This window comes from Puma concolor, chromosome A2 (assembly GCF_028749965.1).
Source record: "Puma concolor isolate L17-30 chromosome A2, mPumCon1.1.hap2, whole genome shotgun sequence".
NCBI classification, from domain to species: Eukaryota; Metazoa; Chordata; class Mammalia; order Carnivora; family Felidae; genus Puma; species Puma concolor.
In genome coordinates, this window is record NC_141668.1 from 151,410,490 (window position 1) to 151,433,709 (window position 23,220).

A 23,220-nucleotide genomic window follows, 5' to 3' on the forward strand; every position below is an offset into this window, starting at 1 on the left:
GTAACGTGATGCTATTCCCCCTCTCCCCAACTCCTAACCATGCCCCTGAGGGTGGCAGGGCAGCAGCATACCAAAGATGTGTTGCAGAATTCCGGAGCCTGTCTGGGCAAGTTAGACATGGGGCAGTTGACCTAGGTCTTGAAGGAGTTCACAGTGGCAAGAAAAAAGAGGGTCAACTTGTGCTGGAATGAAGAAGTCTGGGCCCAAGGCATGGAGACCTGACTAGAAGCTACAGTAAAGATGTTGGAGTCAAAGAAACATCCTCTCTGGTGAATGGAGATGTCTTCAGTGGATACTTGGTACCAGCTCTGAGAGCCCTTACCCCTGCCACAGTGTGGGTCAGATGTATGTATTCTTCATCACATCAGAAAGACAGTACTAGTGTGTCATTCTTGTGAGCATCCTAATAAAAAAATACATTCATATTCCAATTAAAAAAAAAATCCTGAAGCATCAAGTGCCAGGAGGAAGGATCAGGGCTTTCTAATAACTGCTCGTGGTACCAAACAAGTACTTCACAGGCTCTGATGCTGACAACCACCAGCAGGTAATGTCCTCAGCAAAGAAGCTGAAAGGAAACAAAGAAAAGAATCAAGGTTTGCTGTACCTGATGAGGTTTCACTGCCCGTGCCAACTGTGGGGCCAGGAAGACATTCTCCTCCTCCGGAGGGTGGTTCAGATTGACAAGGACCCGCCCCAGAGCATCACGCTGGTTTAAGACATCATTCACGTGGGTACCACCCTTCTCCTCTTCCTCATCTTCCTCACTGACAGATTCGCTGCTGTCCACAATATGCAGGGTATCTTCCTCTCCAGAGCTCAGTTCAATCACTTCTGAGATAGCCAACAAAACAAAACAAAAACCAAAACCCAGGGAGCAGAGATAATTTACTGCCCATTATCAAAGCTTACAGCATGGGAACAAAGTTAGAACTTGTCATCACTTATAAAATTTTGAGTTTTACTATTTCTCTCTTATGGCTTCAAGTTAAGACAAGGGAAAACCTTACATTTACAAGGAGACTCAGGGATATTTGTCACAGTCAGACCCCAAAATAAATGGGGAAGGACTGATTTCTATTCAGATGTACAGCCAATCAATCAGGGTGAACACTGAGTCAGAAGGAAGCAGAGACACCTCTGGCTCGACCTTACCATCTCGACTGCTTTTTTCATCCTCACTGCCACTGCTGCTGTCCAAACAAATGACTTCCTGGGACAGGACCCGAGGAGGCAGTTGGGGACCATCGCTTGCTCTTAAGACAATTTCCTCTAGGGAAAAAAAGATGGAAGGGAATGCCAAAACCACCTTTAGTGTAAACTTATTTCCCCAAATGATTCATCAGCCCTTTACCTTTGTCACTCTCAAGGGGACTACCCCTGAGGAGAGAAGTTGAGGGTATCTCAAACACCTCAGTTCCCTTTCTAACTTCCCTTGTCTTTACTGGTTCTTATCTCCTGGTTATTAAGTATATATTACTAAAATATATAAATTATGTATAAAATATAAATATAATACGTAAGATATGTAATATATATAAATAAAAATATAATAATAATTATTTTTTAACGAGGTCCAATGTGGGGCTCGAACTCATGACCCTGCTACCAAGAGTCGCATGCTCTACCCACTGAGCTAGCCGAGTCCCCCTGAGGGGTACACGTTTAACCATCTTAACTTTTCATCTTATTTAAAAAAATTTTTTAATGTTTATTTTTCAGAGAGAGAGAGAGATCGTGAGCAGGGGAGGGGCAGAGAGAGTGGGAGACGGTGGGGCTTGAACCGAAAAACTATGATATCATGACCTGAGCTAAATCGAGAGTCAGACACTTAACTGACTGAGCCACCCAGGTCTCCCCATTTTAACTTTTTCAGTAAGATATTTCTGATCATCTGCTCCTAAGAAACCGAATGACTCAAAATGATTCCTGAGAGGCCACGATCTTATTTCAGATCTGCCCTTAACCACTGTGTGTGCCAAAGGCCTCTTCTCCTTATACTTCAGGCAGGGCCTTTCCCACCAACTCTGCTGCTTACCAGGAAGGAACTCCAGGGGAACAGTAGGAATGGGGGCTGCGTAATCCTTCCTCTGCTGCTCCAGGCGTTTCCTTCTTTCCAACTCTTCCTGTTGTGCTGCTTTGGTAACGGGCTCCAACTGATCCTCCCGGAGCAGCTTTCTAAACATTACAATAAGAGTGAGCATTTGGGTTGGTTCACTGGAAATTTGGACAATGTAATGACAAGCTAAAGAGCTCACTGCTGAGCTCAGAGAGCTGAGGCAAGAGGAGGAGAAGCCATGTCAGTCCCACACACCCATGCAACAGGAGAGGCAAAAAAAAAAAAAAAATGGAGTGGGGCTGGGGGGTGAACTTCAAGATTCAGGTGATTGTGGGCTAACATTTTTCCATATTATTTAACTTCCTGAGAGATGCTCCTGAAAACTCATCTTTGCACATAACAGATCAAAAGTAAAAGAGTAATACATGATTCATGAAGTTGAAAAGCAGTATTAAAATATAGAGTTGTTATATAGGAGGGTAGAATTATAGATCCTTATTTATCCCACATCCTCATTTCGTAAACTTTGAATAATACTTTCAAGCTATCATTATGTTAACAAAATGAGAGTAGGAGAATAGGATATCATTTATCTCCTTTCGATAGCAAAATGGTTATGTGATGGAAGGACTGTAGGGGATTTAGACAGTGAAGGAAGTTCACATCTGCCATTCTCTTAGCTCAAGGAAGAAGCCTTCTTTGGGCCAGACAGGCCCTTGTCAATTGAAGTTGAGCGCTAAGAAAATGAGAACCCAACTTCTTTTCCTTTATCTTCCCCTGTTTTGAAATGTAAGGGAAAAATAAAGGAAAAAAACAGTCCAACCAGAGCACCCTATCATCCCTGGGCTGTCTCCCAGGACCTCCAGAGAGTGGAATACTCCCCAGTACAGCTTGAGCACCATCCGTGTCTGCCCCACAACCTCAGACAGTCTGGGGGTGGTCCTGAGCTGCATCTCCACTATTAATTGGGGCACACAGCTTATACTTTCCTTTTTTGGAAAGGGGACCCTCCTGCTCAAACCAGTCCTGCTACTGACAGCCTTCAAATGAAGGCAATATCTCTCTCTATTCCTTCCCTTCTCCTCTTACCCTCAGCACAGCTCACCGTATATTTCTCCTCATGTGGGAGGGCTTCTGAGCTCTCTTCTTTTTGGGGTCCTCAGAGGTGAGGCTCTTGCCTTGGTGGCGCCTAAGCTGCTCTGAAGGCTCAGACTGAGATGAGGTAGTTGAAGTGCACCGCGGTGGCCGCTGCCCATCTTCCTCCAGTTGGGCACACTCAGTGCCACACATGTCTTCCAGGGATGGGTCTGAAAAGACAAAGGGAGAGAGGTGCCAGGGACTGACATTTACTGGGAGAAAAACAGGTTTTGATGCCAGGCACACCTAGGTTCAAACCTCAACTCAGCATCTTATTAGTTGGTGATCTAAGGCAAGTGACTTACATCTCTCTGAATCTCAATGGATTTATCTATAAAATGGGAATAGTGATGCCTACATTTCAGAGCTGTTGTGAGGACTAAATAGTGTGTGTGTCTAGAACCAAGCCTGCTCTAGAGTAGGCTCACAACAAATGATAGCCCTCACACTTGCTATAATTTACTACTATGATCAGAGTAAGAAAGTTTCATGGCCACAGAATGCTCTGAAAGTGACAGTAGGTTCCGAAAACAGCTCACACTCACCTGTGTGACACTAAGCAAGTCTCATCTGCCAACAAGAGGAATATTCCTCCTTTCACTGTCTTAAAGTGTTCACTCATTTAATTCATTGACCATTCAATGAGGACCTACAACATGGAAAACACTGTCCAAGATGCTTCAAGGGATATTTATAAGACTCCTTCCTTTCAAGGAGTTTGTTTTCTAGACATAATAAGGCAAGGTATGCTAAATACCACAGGAAGGACAGGCTAACTGACCTAGAGAACTTAAAATTTTAAGACATCATTTTTCTAACCAGAGGTAATTAGCTAAACCAAGCATAATTGCCTTAGGGTCACAGGAATATGAAAGACACTACTTTGTGGTATTATCGCACAAGAAATATGGAAGCTAAAATGTGAGTGAAGCCTTGAAAGGTGAGCAGAATATCTAAAGGTATTGCCCTGAGGAGGCGGAAAGGGGATGAAATTCCTGGCAGAGGGAATGTCATTTGTGGCATCAAACACCCGCAAGGACTGGGGTGGGGTAGGAGGGTCCGTATGCACACCCCTCTTCCTCAATCTGCTGAGCGGCATTCTGATTACTGGATGGGCAGGCTTTGACAGTCATACAGACCATAAGCCTGTCCCCAAATCCACCAGAGCCTCCCAGATACAAGCACTACACAACCAAAAGGTCTTTCCCAAAGGTAAGAGCAATTTAAAACTAGAACATAAATGCTGTAACTGAGGTGCACTAGTCAATGCCACTTGGCTTTCAGGCAGGAAGGACTCAGGAAGTTTGGGGTTTGGTGGGATAATTTTTGTTTGCTTTTAACTGAACTTTAAATTTTATTTGGATTTCACCAGTTGTTCACTAATGTCCTTTTTCTATTATAGGATCCCATCCAGAATATCATATTGCATTAGCTGTCATGTCTCAGTCTCTCTCAACTGTGGCAGTTTCTCAGTGTATTCTTGTCTTTCATGACCTCAACAATTTTTTAAAAAGTACTGGCCAGGTGTTTTGTGGACTGTCCCCTAATCTGAGCATCTGATGTATTTTCATGATTAGACTGAAGTTATGGTTGGGGTGGGGGGAGTGGAGAATACCATAGAGATAAAGTGCCCTTCTCATCACATCTTATCAGGGTACATGATATCAACATGACTTATTACTGGTGACATTAGCCTTGATCACTTGTTTAAAGTGGTATCTGCCAGATTTCTCCACTGTAAAATTAATATTTTTACCTTTCCATATTTTATTCATTAGAAGCAAATCACAGGGCGCCTGGGTGGCTCAGTTGGTTAAGCATCCGATTTTGGCTTAGGTCATGATCTCATGGTTTGTGAGTTCGAGCCCTGTGTTGGGCTCTGTGTTAACAGCTCAGAGCCTGGAGCCTGCTTTGAATTCTGTGTCTCCCTCTCTCTCTGTCCCCTCCCCCTACTTGCACCTTTTCTCTCTCAAAAATAAACAAACATGAAAAAAAAGAAAAATAATAAAAGAAGCAAATCACTAAGCCCAGCTCACATTCAATGGGAAATGAATTAAGCTCAATTTCCTGGAAAGAGGGGCATCAAAGAATTTCTGGACATATGTTAAAACTATATGTAAATAAATATTTAGAGTGGTAGGGGACTCTGAGGCCTTGAGGATGCAAATAATCTGTTTCTTAAAATTTACCCACTAATTTTAACATTCATCAGTGGATCTTACCTGGAGTAATTATTATTATGATGTTCTAATGGTGGTTTTCTCTTTCTCTCTGGGCTACTCCCTAGGTGGTACTAGTTGAATCCGGGCTCTGCCACTTGGTAGTTCTATGTTCATGGGTTCAACTCTCTCAGCCATGGTTCCCACATTTATAAAATGGGGATGTCACCAGCTCTCTCAGGGAAAATACTCTTCTTTAAACCCAGGTCTGCCAAACTCCATGGAACTCCATACTCCCAATCACATTGAACAGTCTAGCAGCAAACAAAGCTATGGGGCTTATTCAGCCATTCTGGGTAGCAGTGTTTATTTGTTTGGAAAACTCAAACTTTATATATCCTAATCAAAAATCAAAAATAAGAAAGCAAAAGGAGAAGCAGAAATGATACAAACTGCATTTTTTTCTCACAAAATGAGTGTTTTTTACAAATACACATGCACACACACACACCTGCCGCATGAGACTGTACACATCTTCATTCCAAATCTCTCCACATGAGACTGCCACAAACTAGGCACTGCTGATTCTCCTGCCCCCTCTGTCTTTTAGTTTAGCCTAACACACATATGAACATTTGAGTACCAGGCCCTGTGCCAAGGCACAATGGAATGGTCCACATGGGGAAACACATGTGGTGAGTGCCTAATAGCAACAACACTTTGGGAAAAGACACCCAATCCAGTCATGGAGGGTGGAGTACTTCCTTAGGAAAGGTGAAACCTGGGTTTAACCTAATACAATAAGTAGGTAACAGACAGTAAAAGAAAAGGAAGAACATTCTAGGCAGATATAGGAGCATAAGCAAAAGGAAGAGACTTTAAAATTATCCTTTTTTAAGTTTATTTACTTTTATTTTCAGAGAGAGAGAGAACAAGTGGGGAAGGGGCATAGAGTAGGAGAGAGAGAATCCCAAGCAGGCTCCACACTGTCAGTGCAGAGCCAATGTGGGGCTCAAACTCACACACTGTGAGATCATGACCTGAACTTATACTCAACTGACTGAACCACCCAGGAGCCCCAGGAATAGAGACTTAAAATAAGGTGGAATAGTTGGAAAAATACATGTAGTTCAATACTGGCTAAAATGAATTAAGCAAAACAGCAGCAGGAGGGGCCTTCCAACCCAATAACCATTTCCCTGTCTCTCCCCAGGAGCTCTTTGCCCAAGGCAGACTAAGATGTAGACCCAGATCCTTCCTGGATGCTGGCACAGAAGTCAGTCCCTGTCCCAGGAAGGACTACCTCCAAGGCCTTGTCTTCCTAGCATTCTACATTCTCCTGCCAGTTGTTCGGCTGAGGAGGGGAAGTTGATGTGGCCACTGTAAAAGTTGGGGATAGAAATGGGTAGTGGATGTGGACATGTGTGCACACATGCACACACAGTCCCATGTGAATACCCAGAGTGATTCACTCCCCTGCAGCAGCAGTGGAAGCATCTTCTTTGGCCCTCACACTGAGAGACCATGAGGGTTTAAAGCAGATAACCTTTGCTTTTTGAAGACAAAGGAGAAATGGCCAAGGGAGGCACCAGACAAGGAATGTTCATGATGGGGCACTGCAATACCATTAACATGAGCAAGAGGTTAAAACATCACAGTTCTCTGTTACCACAGGATCCACAGCAGACCTTTTACAAAAGGTCTCCCAAAGACAGAGTCCAGGGTGGCAAGAAGCATTGGGAATGCAACATGAGCCCTGGCTTATGGACATCTTCCACCTACTGAGAAAGTAAGGTGCTACTGCTTTGTCTCCACCCAGACATGAGAACTAAAAGAGAAGCTCTGAAGGAGATGCAAGTCCGACTGGCTGCCCTCCCAAATCCACTACCCTCCCCTCAAACAGTCCTCTCCTATTTCCACCTGAAGCACTACAAGAGGAAAGCTCAGCAATTCTGTTTTCTTTAAGAACTATCATTCCTTCAGTACCCCCCCCCCCCAAAGAGCTAATACTCCCTTGGCATTGTCACATAATATTACTGTCACCTTCTTCCTAACTCACAGCCCTGAATTCTTCCCTACTAAAAGGGAAGCCATAATATTCCTCCTCCCAAAGGAACAGATGGCTGGACAGCAGAGTCCCTAAGAGGGGATAACTATTGCTAAATAGCTACTTCCACCAACACTGCAGCTTGCCCTACATAGTTACACTTGAGGCTGGGTTGGTATACTTCAACTTAGTGCTTTGGTTCTCTGACCTGGTTCTGATAATGAAATTTGATGTTCTCCTGGCTTTAAGCCCTTTAGTTTCTATTTCACAAGCAAATTTATTGAGTAACCACTTGGAGGAACATTTGAAGCAAGGTTAGAGAGTAGGCAGACAGGACAGTCAAAGTATACAGGGCAGGCCTTGAATGTCAAGCCAAAGGGTCTGAACTTGATCTATCCAGGAGTGGGAATTTGTTGCCAACTGTTAAATTTCTTTCTTCTGGTTTCTGCCTTGCAGAGTGGGCTGTTTCTGGAAGGAGGAACAGAATCTGATAACCTTTCAGTATCACAGACAAATTCACAATCAAACATTCCAACTTGTGAGGCCTAGCTATGAATTCCTATCTGACCCAGGATCGAACGTGGCTAAGTACAGCAGCAATTTTAAAATGATCACAGTAGGTATTTCTGGGTGGCTCAGTCAGTTGAGCATTCGACTCTTGATTTCGGCTCGCGTCATAATCTCACAGTTCGTGAGATCAAGTCCTGCATCGGGCTGTGCACTGACAGCGCAGTCTGCTTGGGATTCAGTCTCTCCCTCTCTCAGCCCCTCCCCTGCTCACACTCTCTCTCTTTCTCAAAATAAATAAGCATTTAAAAAATATAAAAATAAAATGATTATAGTATATACAATTCTCATGCACACTTAATTCAGACACAGGTTTCCCCTGTATTCTTAGAGGATACAGGTCTAAACCAGCTCCTTATCAGTAATCTTCAGCTTCTGGGTTCAACAACTACTGTCTGTTTGTTAAAGAGCTTTAATTTACAGATGTGTTAATACTTAAAAAGTCTGCTGTCATGTAAGTCAATGTTTTATAAGTGCTTCACTGCTGCTTCATGATGCTTATTATGAAGTTTCTGGTTTTTATGTAGTATCACAATATATACCACATCTTAAACTGTTCTTAATAATAAACTATTATTTCAAAATTTCTATAATTAATTTTCCTCTAAGTTAGAATGTAACTTTTCACTGCTTGCTCTTTTGTATCTTCTGAATATTGGACCTTGTAAATTTACAACCTAATCAAAATAATTAACTTTCAAAAAATAGCCCTCCCTAAAATTCTGGGATATACTCCACCAAAAGTCATTGAGGAAAAAGAGAAATGGTTCAACAAGGAGGTAAAGAGACATGTGGTTTAAAAGTCACTGACTATTACGACCCAAATTCAGAATCACAGAATCAGGTCTGGTCACATATACCCCTGAACTTTCTCCTTCACGTGAGCCAGCTGTGAGCAGCAATCACCAGAGTTATATAAATACCAATGAACAGTTACATAAGCTTCTCAGGAATGAGTTATGAACACCACCATGACAAATATGACTAGGCAAATGAGGAGCTTTGAAAGAAAAATCTCTTTTTCACTCATTGGGGGTATAAGGTACAAACACTTCCAGGGCCCTTTCTCCAGATGTTCCATCTCTTCTTCTCAATCCCATCTGTATAAACAAAGATCAGTGAATTCTAAGCCTTACCATATTCCTCTTGATGTAATGCGATAGGATGTATACACTGCAACTGTTACATATATGTGTCAAAACATTACTTGAATCTCAACACACCTTGAGATCTCACTCCCAGTTTGCAAAACCACAGGGAAAAAGAACTATGTTGGCAGAGTGGAGTGGCCACTGGAGAGGCCTGACACTGTCCTGAGGAGAACCAGCAGTGTGATGGAGTGGGCCAGGGACCGCTAACACCTGAGAAAGATTACAGGACAGCACGTACCAGAGTGGAAGTCCAAGTCAAATGCAGAAGCACAGCCTCACTGAGCAACCAAGATTGTCATCTGTACCCGAAGTGATTTCAGCAGCAGCCAGTACCTGTGGTGAATTTCCAGGCGAACTGAGGCATTCTTAGATGAGACACCAAGAGGTGGTTAAAGCAGTATTACAACATCCAGGTAGCTGATTTCCAAGCAAAAAACCAGCTGACAATGTATTGATGTATTTGAATCAGCTGACAATGTAATAAGGATAACATCCATGATTTTTAGAAAACAAAAGAACTATGTTAAATTTGTTAAGCAAGACCACAAGGATGCAATCAGCAAAATCTAGAAATGCATAAAACTACAGTGACAAGTGAATCCTTTTCTTCTGAAAATAAGATGCAAGGAAAAAAAGAAAATGAAAAAGAAGTAGGGAAAGCTCAGATTAAAGAAATTTAAAAGACAAATGAACTAAATGTAGAAATGTGGAATTAACAGTAAAAATAATTTTTAAAAGATAATCAGAGATTATCTGGATATTTTATGATACAAGGAATTGTTTATTTAAAATATTTAGGTTTGATAATGGTATTGTGTTTCTGTTTCTAGGACTTTATATGTTAGAAGACAAAGTAAATATACTTTGAAGTTTACAGATAAAATGTCACAACATTAAGGATCTACTTCCAGGGGCAGCTGGGAGGCTCAGTCAGTTAAGCTTCCAACTTCAGCTCAGGTCACAGTTCATGGGTTTGAGCCCTGCGTCAGGCTCTGTGCTGACAGCTCAGAGCTTGGAGCCTGCTTCAGATTCTGTGTCTCCCTCTCTCTCTGTCCCTCACCCACTCTCTGTCTCTCTCCCTCTCAAAAATAATAAAATAAAAACATTAAAAAAAAAAGTTGCTGGTAAGGTCTTAAAAAAAAAAAAAAGATCTACTTGGAAGTAATCCAAGGTTGGGGGGAACAGATGAAACAACACTAACCTTGTATTCACAACTATGGCAGAAAATACTGGGAATACAGGGTTCATTTTACTATTGTCTCTCTTTTTTTATTTCGTTTGAGATTTTCCAAAATAAAAACTTCACAACTGTTTTAGAAGTCTTAATGGAAGATAAAATGTAACAAGCACTAATCTCTAAACTATTTAGATCTCAATTTTTCCATGTTTGTTAATATACATTTGCATATTCCACACTGATAACCAATGAATACACATCATTTTATCTTCTCCTTCGGTCACTTGTTACATACATATAAATATTTCTTTGACACACTCCACATGCTTGTCATTTTAATGGCAGGCTATCAGTATATCACAGAAGGTTTTTCATTCAGGCTGTTTCTTAGTTTTTATTTGCATTTGTAGTGGCAAAGACTTTAAATATTTAGATATTGGCAAACATTGCCTATAAAAAGTCTTGATAGTATATACTTTAGGTTGTGTGGGTCATACAGTCTCTGTTGTAATGAGCCAGCATTACCAGAGTAGCTCAAAAGCAGCCATACATAAACATAGAAGTGAACAAGTGTAGCTATGTTCCAGTAAAATTTTGCTTACAAAAATAGGCAAAAACAATTTTGAAAAAGAACAAAGGAGAATACACACTTCCTGATTTCAAAACTTAATATAAAGCTACAGTAATCAAAACAGTGGGGAACTGGCATAAAGACAGATATAGAAACCAATGAAATAAGATGAACAGCCCAGAAATAAGCCCTCACGTACATGATCAAAGCATTTACAACAAGAGTGCCAATACCATTCATAGGAAAAGGACAGTCTTCAGCGAGTGGTGTGGGGAAAACCAAATATCCACATGCTGAAGAATGAAACTAGATCCTTAACTTATACCATATACAAAAATTAACTCAAAATAGATCAAAGACCTAAATGTAAAACCTTAAACTATAAAACTTAGAAGGAAACATAGGGAAAAAACTTCATGACACTGGGTTTGGCAATGATTTCTTGGATATGAAACCAAAAGCACAGGCAATAAAAGAAAAAAAAAATACAAACAGGACTTCATGAAAACTTAAAAATTTTTGTGCATGAAAAGACACTATCAACAGAATGAAAAGACAACCCACGGAATGAGAGTAAATATTTGCAAACCATGTATCTGATCTGGGATTAATATCCAGAATATATAGAGAACTCCTAAAACTTAACAACAAAAAACTGATACAAAAATGGCAAAAGATAGATATTTCTCCAAAGAAGACACACAAATGGCCAATTAATAAAAGATGCTTAAAATCACTAATCATTAGGGAAATGTAAATCGACACTACCATAACTTACCACTGTACACCCATTTAGGGTGGCTACTATCAAAACAAAATAAATAAAAGTATTAGCAAGGATGTGGAGAACCTTGTGCACTATTGGCAAGAATGCACAATGATGGCACAAAAAAAGACACTCAGATCAACGGAACAGAACAGAGAACCCAGAAGTGGACCCACAAATGTATGGCCAACTAATCTTTGACAAAGCAGGAAAGAATATCCAGTGGAATAAAGACAGTCTCTTCAGCAAGTGGTGCTGGGAAAACTGGACAGTGACATGCAGAAAAATGAACCTGGACAACTTTCTTACACCATACACAAAAATAAACTCAAAATGGATGAAAGACCTAAAAGTAAGACAGGAAGCCATCAAAATCCATGATGATCCAGGAAAAAGCAGGCAAAAACCTCTTTGATCTTGGCCGCAGCAACTTCTTACTCAACACATCTCTGGAGGCAAGGGAAACAAAAGCAAAAATGAACTATTGGGACCTCATCAAAAGAAAAACCTTCTGCACAGTGAAGGAAACAATCAGCAAAACTAAAAGGCAACCAACAGAATGGGAAAAGATATTTGCAAAGGACATATCAGATAAAGGGTTAGTATCCAAAATCTATAAAGAACTTATCCAACTCAACACCCAAATAACAAATAATCCAGTGAAGAAACAGGCAAAAGACATGAATAGACACTTCTCCAAAGAAGACATCCAGATGGCCGACTGACACATGAAAAAATGCTCAACATCACTCATCTTCAGGAAAATACAACTCAAAACCACAATGAGATACCACCTTACCCCTGTCAGAATGGCTAACATTAACAACTCAGGCAATGACAGCTGTTGGTGAGGATGTGGAGAAAGAGGATCTCTTTTGCATTGCTGGTAGGAATGCAAGTTGGTGCAGCCACTCTGGAAAACAGTATGGAAATTCCTCAAAAAATTAAAAATAGAACTACCTTACGACCCAGCAATTGCACTACTAGGTATTTATCCAAGGGATACAAGTATGCTGTTTCAAAGGGGCACATGCTCCTCAATGTTTACAGCAGCATTATCAACAATAGCCAAAGTATGGAAAGAGCCCAAATGTCCATTGATGGATGAATGGATAAAGAAGATGTGGTACACACACACACACACACACACACACACACACACACACACACAATGGAGTATTACTCGGCAATTAAAAAGAATGAAATCTTGCCATTTGCAACAATGTGGATGGAACTGGAGGGTATTATGCTAAGTGAAATTAGTCAGAGAAAGACAAGTATCATATGAATTCACTCATATGAGGATTTTAAGACACAGAACAGATGAACATAAGGGAAGGGAAACAAAAATAATATAAAACAGGGAGGGGGACAAAACATAAGAGACTCTTAAACATGGAGAACTAACAGAGGGTTACTGGAGGGGTTGTGGGAGGGGGGATGGGCTAAATGGGTAGGGGGCATTAGGGAATCTACTCCTGAAATTATTGTTGCACTATATGCTAATTTGGATGTAAATTTAAAAAATAAAATTAAAAAAAGAATAAATAAAATTGAATTCATCATTATTTCCCCCCCCCCCCAAAAAAAGAATGCACAATGACACAGCTGCTATGGAAAACAGTAGGGCAATCCCTCAATAAGTTAGAACACTGGAGTGCCATGTGATCCAGCCATTCCACTTCTGGACATATACTCAAAAGAGCTGAAAGCAGAGTCTTGACATACAGTCTTGCTCACAGGATCATTATTCATAATAGCTAAAACAAGGAAACAACCTAGGTATCCACTGATGGATAAAAGGGTAAGTAAAATGTGATATATACATACAATAGAATATTATTCAGCCTTAGAAAGAAATTCTGACACATGCCACAACGTGACTCTTTTTGTTTCTTTTATTATTTATTTTTAAATTTACATCCAAGTTAGTTAGCATCTAGTGCAATAATGATTTCAGAAGTAGATTCTAGTGATTCATCCCCTATGTATAACACCCAGTGCTTCATTAAGAAAAACAAGTGTCTTTCTTAATGCCCTTTACCCATTTAGCCCATCCCCCCACCCACAACCCCTCCAGCAACCCTGTTCGTTCTCTGTATTTAAGAGTCTCTTATGTTTTGTCCCCTTCCCTGTTTTTATATTATTTTTGCTTCCCTTCCCTTATGTTCATCTTTTTTGTATCTTAAATTCCACATATGAGTGAAGTCATATGATATTTGTCTTTCTCTGACTTATTTTGCTTGGCATAATACCCTCTAGTTCCATCCACATAGTTGCAAATGGCAAGATCTCATTTTTTTTTTTTTGATTGTCGAGTAATACTGCATTGTGTGTATATATATATATATATATATATATATATATATATATGTATATATACACATACATACACACACACCACATCTTCTTTATCCATTTACCCATCGATGGACAATTGGGCTGTTTCCATATTTTGGCTAATGCCGATAGCACTGCTATAAACATTGGGGTGCATGTGCCCCTTTGAAACAGCACACCTGTATCCCTTGGATAAATACATAGTAGTGCAATTGCTGGGTTACAACGTGATTCTTGAGGACATTATGTTAAATTAAATAATTCAGTCACAAAAGGACAAATACTGCACGATTCTATTTATATGAAGTATTTAGCATAGTTAAAGACAGAAAGTGATGGAGAGTGATGATTTAAAGGGTACAGAGTTTCAATATGGGATGATTAAAAAGTTTTGGTAATGGATAGTGGTGAGGGTTACAAAACAGTGTAAATGTACTTAATGCCACAGAATTCTACACTTTAAAATGGCCAAAATGGTAAATTTCATGTTACATATATTTTAACACACACATACACACAGTTGGCTTAGTCATTGCACTAAGTTAAAGAAGTCTGACACAAAAGGCCTCATATTGTACAATTCCACTTATAGAAATGCCCAGAACAAGTAAATCTATATAGATAGCAAGCAGGACAGTGGTTGCAAGGGGCTGAGATAGAGGGTAATGGGAGTGCCTGCCTATGGATAACAGGGTTGTTTCTTGGAGTAATGAAAATGTTCTGAAATTAGACAGTAGTGATAGTTAAAAACCTTGTGAATATACTAAAAATCATTGAATTATAACTTTAAAATGTACCTCAATAAGAATATATACATATTTTTAAATGTTGGCTTGGTGCTTCTGCTTCCAGCTAAGATGGAATAGCTTGAGGCAAACCACTGCTTGCACTAAGAATAGCTAGAAACATGTTATTGAATTTAAAAACAACAAAACCTTTTTGAAGGCATTGAAGAGATGCTGAGAGAACCAGAAGTAGAAGGGACAAGATTACAGAGAAAGGGAAATTAAGAAGAGGTGAGCTAGCATTCTCCTGCCATTTATTCCCCTCTTTTGCCAAGTCTGAGTGTTGGGGCAAACTGAGAGTCATCCAAACTGAGGGCTGTTAATAAAAAGCAAAGAAACCAGAACTTTTGACAATTTCATGAGGCTAAAAAGACAAAAATTGAAGACATGAGGGACCATGATCCTAATGAAATGGGAAAAGCAAAACTGAGCCAAAAACTCAGTTCATTTTCACCAGGTCATTTGCTTTGCTCTAAAGGTGAGATGGGAGACTAAAAAGCTAAGCTAAAAGCCACTGAAAAGCAGAGAATATGTTTCTGCAATCTCAAGGTGCAGAGAAGGATTAGAAATTTAGGAACCACCAGAGCAGATGGTTCCAGGGAACACCTTCGTTCTCAAGTGGAACCTATGGGATGGCCTTACTCTAGAAACAGGGGTATGCCAGGAGTAAACAAAGGCTTATAAACTATGATCTGACATTTATTCAGCTTTGTCCTGCTGGATTAAGGTGATCAGCCCCACTGTATGTGCCTAGAAGAAGAAAAGGAAAACTTCTCTAAAGATATTATCCATAGTCTCTATAACTTTTTATGTACACTGCCCAGCATTCAATGAAAAATTACCAGCTATGCCAGGAGACAAGACCAAATGATCAAAAACTAAGAGGGAAAATCCTGGAATCATGGCCCAGTTTGTCCGTAACCTCACGGAGAAGGCCCCAGAGCTGGTGAAGGCTGCTGTGACTTGCTCGAAGACTCAATTGGCCACATTTTGACACTATGCCAAGGTTGAGTTGGTTCCTCCAACCCCTGCTGAGATCCCTACAGCTATTCAGAGCTTGAAAAAAATAGTCAAGAGTGCTCAAACTGGTAGCTTCAAACAGCTCACAGTTAAGGAAGCTCTGCTGAATGGTTTGGTGGCTACTGAGGTGTGGATGTGATTTTATGTCAGCGAGATCATAGGAAAGCATGGCATCATTGGCTATGATATTTGAAGACCAATCTTTAACATCTGTCTATACTTGGTTTGTTATTTTTATTGAGTGTTTTTGGACCATGTGTGATCAGACTGGTATTTGAATAAAATAAGATAATGTATCAAAAAAAAAAAAACAAAAAACTAAGAGGTGATAAACAGACAACAGAACGAGAATCACTGGTGGTCTAGACACTTAAAAAATAATAATAATAAAAAATAACTGATAAAATGTGCAAGAAAACAAAGAAATGGAGAAAATGAAAACAGGGATAATGTTACCAAATAATCAGACTCAATAAAAAAAGACAAAGGGAAATTCTAGAAATAACATATATAATAACTGGAATCAAGAAGCTCTATGGATGACAGGTAGGATAAATAGAAAAAAACAAAACACAACAAAAAACCATTCCTAGGGAGCTTATAGCAAAACTTTTGAAAACTAATACCAAATAAAAAGCTGTACAAGTAGTCATAAGTGGGGGAGAACACATTACCTTCAAAGGAGCAACAATAGGAATGGCAATGTATTTTTCAGACATGAAAGATGCTAGAAGACAGTGGAAAATCTTCTAAGTGTTGAAAGAAAATAACTGGCAACCTAGAATTTTGTACCAGCTAATACATCATTCAAAAATGAGGGCAAAATAAAGCAATTTTCAGACAAACGGAAACACACATTAAATTTGTTGCCAAAAAACATTTTCAAACCTAAATACCAAAGGGAGTCCTTGAGCCAGAAAAAAAATGATCTCAGACAAAAAAAAGAAAGAAAGAAAGAAAGAAAGAAAGAAAGAAAGAAAGAAAGAAATGAAGGAATGAAAAACACCATAAAAGGAAAGGCTCCTAACCTCTTCTAGTTGGTACCACCCTATTTGATGTTTGCTCAAATAAACTCCTATAAATAAATAAATAAATACATACATACATAAATAAATAAATAAAGGAACAAAAAGGGTATAGATGAGGCAAATATAATGAATACTGACTATAGAAAAACAATAACATTTTATAGCATTTAAAATGTGTAGAATTAAGGGGTGCCTGGGTGACTCAGTCAGTTAAACATCTGACTTCAGCTCAGGTCATGATCTCCCAGTTCATAGGTTCAAGCCCCATGTCAGGCTCTGCACTGACAGCTCAGAGCCTGAAGCCTGTTTCAGATTCTGTGTCCCCCCCTCTCTCTGCCCCTTCCCCACTCATGCTCACTCACTCACTCGCTCACTCTTTCTTTCTCTCTCTCTCAAAAGTAAACATTAAAATTTTTTTTTAAGTAAAATGTGTAGAGTTAAAATAAGGATATATAACCTAAAAGGCAGGAAAGAAGTAAACAGATTTAAAATGCTGTAAGGTTAAAAATAAATAATAAGATAAAATAAAATAAAATGTTCTAAGGTTCTAATACAGTTGGGGAAGTAATAAAAGCAATGATTTATATTAGACAAGGATGCATACCATAACCTAAATAACCACTAAAAGCATAGTAAAAGATTGTATAACTAACAAGCCAATAGGGAGAAAACTGAATCATACAAAAACAAAAACAAAAAAATGCCAACAACTTGATTAATCCAAAGGAAAAAGAACAAAATAGAAGATGATATAGAAAATAAACATCAAGCTGATCAAAAAGGATTTAAATAATATAACAGAAAGTGAATTTAGAATAATAGTCATAAAATTAATCGCTGGGCTTGAAAACAGTATAGCTGACAGCAGAGAATCTCTTGCTACAGAGATCAAGGGACTAAGGAACAGTCACGAGGAGCTGAAAAACGCTTTAAACGAAATGCATAACAAAATGGAAACCACCACGGCTCGGATTGAAGAGGCAGAGGAGAGAATAGGTGAACTAGAAGATAAAGTTATGGAAAAAGAGGAAGCTGAGAAAAAGAGGGATAAAAAAATCCAGGAATATGAGGGGAAAATTAGAGAACTAAGTGATACACTAAAAAGAAATAATATACGCATAATTGGTATCCCAGAGGAGGAAGAGAGAGGGAAAGGTGCTGAAGGGGTACTTGAAGAAATAATAGCTGAGAACTTCCCTGAACTAGGGAAGGAAAAAGGCATTGAAATCCAAGAGGCACAGAGAACTCCCTTCAGACGTAACTTGAATCGATCTTCTGCACGACATATCATAGTGAAACTGGCAAAATACAAGGATAAAGAGAAAATTCTGAAAGCAGCAAGGGGTAAACGTGCCCTCACATATAAAGGGAGACCTATAAGACTCGTGACTGATCTCTCTTTTGAAACTTGGCAGGCCAGAAAGAATTGGCACGAGATTTTCAGTGTGCTAGACAGAAAAAATATGCAGCCGAGAATCCTTTATCCAGCAAGTCTGTCATTTAGAATAGAAGGAGAGATAAAGGTCTTCCCAAACAAACAAAAACTGAAGGAATTTGTCACCACTAAACCAGCCCTACAAGAGATCCTAAGGGGGACCCTGTGAGACAAAGTACCAGAGACATCACTACAAGCATAAAACATACAGACATCACAATGACTCTAAACCCATATCTTTCTATAATAACACTGAATGTAAATGGATTAAATGCGCCAACCAAAAGACATAGGGTATCAGAATGGATAAAAAAACAAGACCCATCTATTTGCTGTCTACAAGAGACTCATTTTAGACCTGAGGACACCTTTAGATTGAGAGTGAGGGGATGGAGAACTATTTATCATGCTACTGGAAGCCAAAAGAAAGCTGGAGTAGCCATACTTATATCAGACAAACTAGACTTTAAATTAAAGGCTGTAACAAGAGATGAAGAAGGACATTATATAATAGTGACAGGGTCTATCCATCAGGAAGAGCTAACAATTATAAATGTCTATGCGCCGAATACCGGAGCGCCCAAATATATAAAACAATTACTCATAAACACAAGCAACCTTATTGATAAGAATGTGGTAATTGCAGGGGACTTTAACACCCCACTTACAGAAATGGATAGATCATCTAGACACACGGTCAATAAAGAAACAAGGGCCCTGAATGAGACATTGGATCAGATGGACTTGACAGATATATTTAGAACTCTGCATCCCAAAGCAACAGAATATACTTTCTTCTCGAGTGCACATGGAACATTCTCCAAGATAGATCATATACTGGGTCACAAAACAGCCCTTCATAAGTTTACAAGAATTGAAATCATACCATGCATACTTTCAGACCACAACGCTATGAAGCTTGAAATCAACCACAGAAAAAAGTCTGGAAAACCTCCAAAAGCATGGAGGTTAAAGAACACCCTACTAACGAATGAGTGGGTCAACCAGGCAATTAGAGAAGAAATTAAAAAATATATGGAAACAAACGAAAATGAAAATACAACAATCCAAACGCTTTGGGACGCAACAAAGGCAGTCCTGAGAGGAAAATACATTGCAATCCAGGCCTATCTCAAGAAACAAGAAAAATCCCAAATACAAAATCTAACAGCACACCTAAAGGAAATAGAAGCAGAACAGCAAAGGCAGCCTAAACCCAGCAGAAGAAGAGAAATAATAAAGATCAGAGCAGAAATAAACAATATAGAATCTAAAAAAACTGTAGAGCAGATCAATGAAACCAAGAGTTGGTTTTTTGAAAAAATAAACAAAATTGACAAACCTCTAGCCAGGCTTCTCAAAAAGAAAAGGGAGATGACCCAAATAGATAAAATCATGAATGAAAATGGAATTATTACAACCAATCCCTCAGAGATACAAACAATTATCAGGGAATACTATGAAAAATTATTTGCCAACAAATTGGACAACCTAGAAGAAATGGACAAATTCCTGAACACCCACACTCTTCCAAAACTCAATCAGGAGGAAATAGAAAGCTTGAACAGACCCATCACCAGCGAAGAAATTGAATCGGTTATCAAAAATCTCCCAACAAATAAGAGTCCAGGACCAGATGGCTTCCCAGGGGAGTTCTACCAGACGTTTAAAGCAGAGATAATACCTATCCTTCTCAAGCTATTCCAAGAAATAGAAAGGGAAGGAAAACTTCCAGACTCATTCTATGAAGCCAGTATTACTTTGATTCCTAAACCAGACAGAGACCCAGTAAAAAAAGAGAACTACAGGCCAATATCCCTGATGAATATGGATGCCAAAATTCTCAATAAGATACTAGCAAATCGAATTCAACGGCATATAAAAAGAATTATTCACCGTGATCAAGTGGGATTCATTCCTGGGATGCAGGGCTGGTTCAACATTCGCAAATCAATCAACGTGATACATCACATTAACAAAAAAAAAGAGAAGAACCATATGATCCTGTCAATCGATGCAGAAAAGGCCTTTGACAAAATCCAGCACCCTTTCTTAATAAAAACTCTTGAGAAAGTCGGGATAGAAGGAACATACTTAAAGATCATAAAAGCCATTTATGAAAAGCCCACAGCTAACATCATCCTCAACGGGGAAAAACTGAGAGCTTTTTCCCTGAGATCAGGAACACGACAGGGATGCCCACTCTCACCGCTGTTGTTTAACATAGTGCTGGAAGTTCTAGCATCAGCAATCAGACAACAAAAGGAAATCAAAGGCGTCAAAATTGGCAAAGATGAAGTCAAGCTTTCGCTCTTTGCAGATGACATGATATTATACATGGAAAATCCGATAGACTCCACCAAAAGTCTGCTAGAACTGATACATGAATTCAGCAAAGTTGCAGGATACAAAATCAATGTACAGAAATCAGTTGCATTCTTATACACTAACAATGAAGCAACAGAAAGACAAATCAAGAAACTGATCCCATTCACAATTGCACCAAGAAGCATAAAATACCTAGGAATCAATCTAACCAAAGATGTAAAGGATCTGTATGCTGAAAACTATAGAAAGCTTATGAAGGTAATTGAAGAAGATTTAAAGAAATGGAAAGACATTCCCTGCTCATGGATTGGAAGAATAAATATTGTCAAAATGTCAATACTACCCAAAGATATCTACACATTCAATGCAATCCCAATCAAAATTGCACCAGCATTCTTCTCGAAACTAGAACAAGCAATCCTAAAATTCATATGGAACCACAAAAGGCCCCGAATAGCCAAAGTAATTTTGAAGAAGAAGACCAAAGCAGGAGGCATCACAATCCCAGACTTTAGCCTCTACTACAAAGCTGTCATCATCAAGACAGCATGGTATTGGCACCAAAACAGACACATAGACCAATGGAATAGAATAGAAACCCCGGAACTAGACCCACAAACGTACGGCCAACTCATCTTTGACAAAGCAGGAAAGAACATCCAATGGAAAAAAGACAGTCTCTTTAACAAATGGTGCTGGGAGAACTGGACAGCAACATGCAGAAGGTTGAAACTAGACCACTTTCTCACACCATTCACAAAAATAAACTCAAAATGGATAAAGGACCTGAATGTGAGACAGGAAACCATCAACACCTTAGAGGAGAAAGCAGGAAAAGACCTCTCTGACCTCAGCCGTAGCAATCTCTTACTCGACACATCCCCAAAGGCAAGGGAATTAAAAGCAAAAGTGAATTCCTGGGACCTTATGAAGATAAAAAGCTTCTGCACAGCAAAGGAAACAACCAACAAAACTAAAAGGCAACCAACGGAATGGGAAAAGATATTTGCAAATGACATATCGGACAAAGGGCTAGTATCCAAAATCTATAAAGAGCTCACCAAACTCCACACCCGAAAAGCAAATAACCCAGTGAAGAAATGGGCAGAAAACATGAATAGACACTTCTCTAAAGAAGATATCTGGATGGCCAACAGGCACATGAAAAGATGTTCAGCGTCGCTCCTTATCAGGGAAATACAAATCAAAACCACACTCAGATATCACCTCACGCCAGTCAGAGTGGCCAAAATGAACAAATCAGGAGACTATAGATGCTGGAGAGGATGTGGAGAAACGGGAACCCTCTTGCACTGTTGGTGGGAATGCAAATTGGTGCAGCCGCTCTGGAAAGCAGTGTGGAGGTTCCTCAGAAAATTAAAAATAGACCTACCCTATGACCCAGCAATAGCACTGCTAGGAATTTATCCAAGGGACACAGGAGTACTGATGCATAGGGGCACTTGTACCCCAATGTTCATAGCAGCACTCTCAACAATAGCCAAATTATGGAAAGAGCCTAAATGTCCATCAACTGATGAATGGATAAAGAAATTGTGGTTTATATACACAATGGAGTACTACGTGGCAATGAGAAAAAATGAAATATGGCCTTTTGTAGCAACGTGGATGGAACTGGAGAGTGTGATGCTAAGTGAAATAAGCCATACAGAGAAAGACAGATACCATATGGTTTCACTCTTAAGTGGATCCTGAGAAACTTAAGAGAAACCCATGGGGGAGGGGAACAAAAAAAAAAAAAAAAAGAGGTTAGAGTGGGAGAGAGCCAAAGCATAAGAGACTGTTGAGAACTGAGAACAAACTAAGGGTTGATGGGGGGTGGGAGGGAGGAGAGGGTGGGTGATGGGTACTGAGGAGGGCACCTTTTGGGATGAGCACTGGGTGTTGTATGGAAACCAATTTGACAATAAATTTCATATATAAATAAAAAAAAAAAAAGAAAATAAACATCAAGATGATAAATTTTAACACAACTCTATCAATAATTACATAAACTATAAATTGACTAAATATTTCAATTAAAAGACTAAAACTGTCAGACTGAATCAAAAAAAACAAAACCCAACTAACTGGTGCAAGCATGAAAAACAAATAAGAACAGAGAAAAAGTTGAAAGTAAAAGAATAGACCAAAAAAAAAAAAAAAAAGTAAAAGAATAAACACTAATAAACACTAATCAAAAGCTGACATATCTATCTATACTAAATCAGGTGAAAGAGACATTAGGGTAAGAAGCATTACTAGAAATAAAAAGGGATGTTTCATAATGACAAAAGGTCATTGTACAAAGAAAATATAACAATATCAATTCTGTATACACACAACACCTTAGTGTCAAAATACATTAAAACTGACAAAACTGAAAGAAGAAATACAGAAATCTACAATCATAATGAGAGACTAACAAGTCTCTTTCAAGAATATGAGCCAACAGACAAAAACACCAGTAAGGCTATACAAGAACTGAATGAAACAACAAACCTGAATTAACAAACATATTTAGAACACTTCACTCAACAATGACAAAACACACATTGTTTTCAACAGCTCATGCATCATTTATCAAAATTGTCCATATACTGCACCATAAAGCAAACCTCAACAAATTTCAAACAAGTGAAATCATTCA

The 23,220-nt window shown here is 39.1% G+C and overlaps 1 protein-coding gene and 2 pseudogenes across 4 annotated transcripts in view; 2 read left to right on the plus strand and 1 right to left on the minus strand.

The window, feature by feature from the left end:
* Positions 1-23,220, minus strand: part of RAD54L2 (RAD54 like 2) — a 155,674-nt gene that overhangs the window by 63,743 nt on the left and 68,711 nt on the right. For all 4 annotated transcript variants that reach the window (XM_086698081.1, XM_086698077.1, XM_086698078.1 and 1 more), the window contains 4 exons: positions 3,165-3,366; positions 2,039-2,178; positions 1,156-1,272; positions 608-834 (listed from right to left, as the gene is read on the minus strand). In XM_086698081.1, the coding sequence (XP_086554207.1) occupies positions 608-834; positions 1,156-1,272; positions 2,039-2,178; positions 3,165-3,366 (686 nt within the window). The remainder of the gene's footprint in view (positions 1-607; positions 835-1,155; positions 1,273-2,038; positions 2,179-3,164; positions 3,367-23,220) is intronic.
* Positions 9,304-9,513, plus strand: LOC112852549 (SNRPN upstream reading frame protein pseudogene; annotated as a pseudogene).
* On the plus strand, positions 15,661-15,992 carry LOC112852548 (ATP synthase F(0) complex subunit g, mitochondrial pseudogene; annotated as a pseudogene).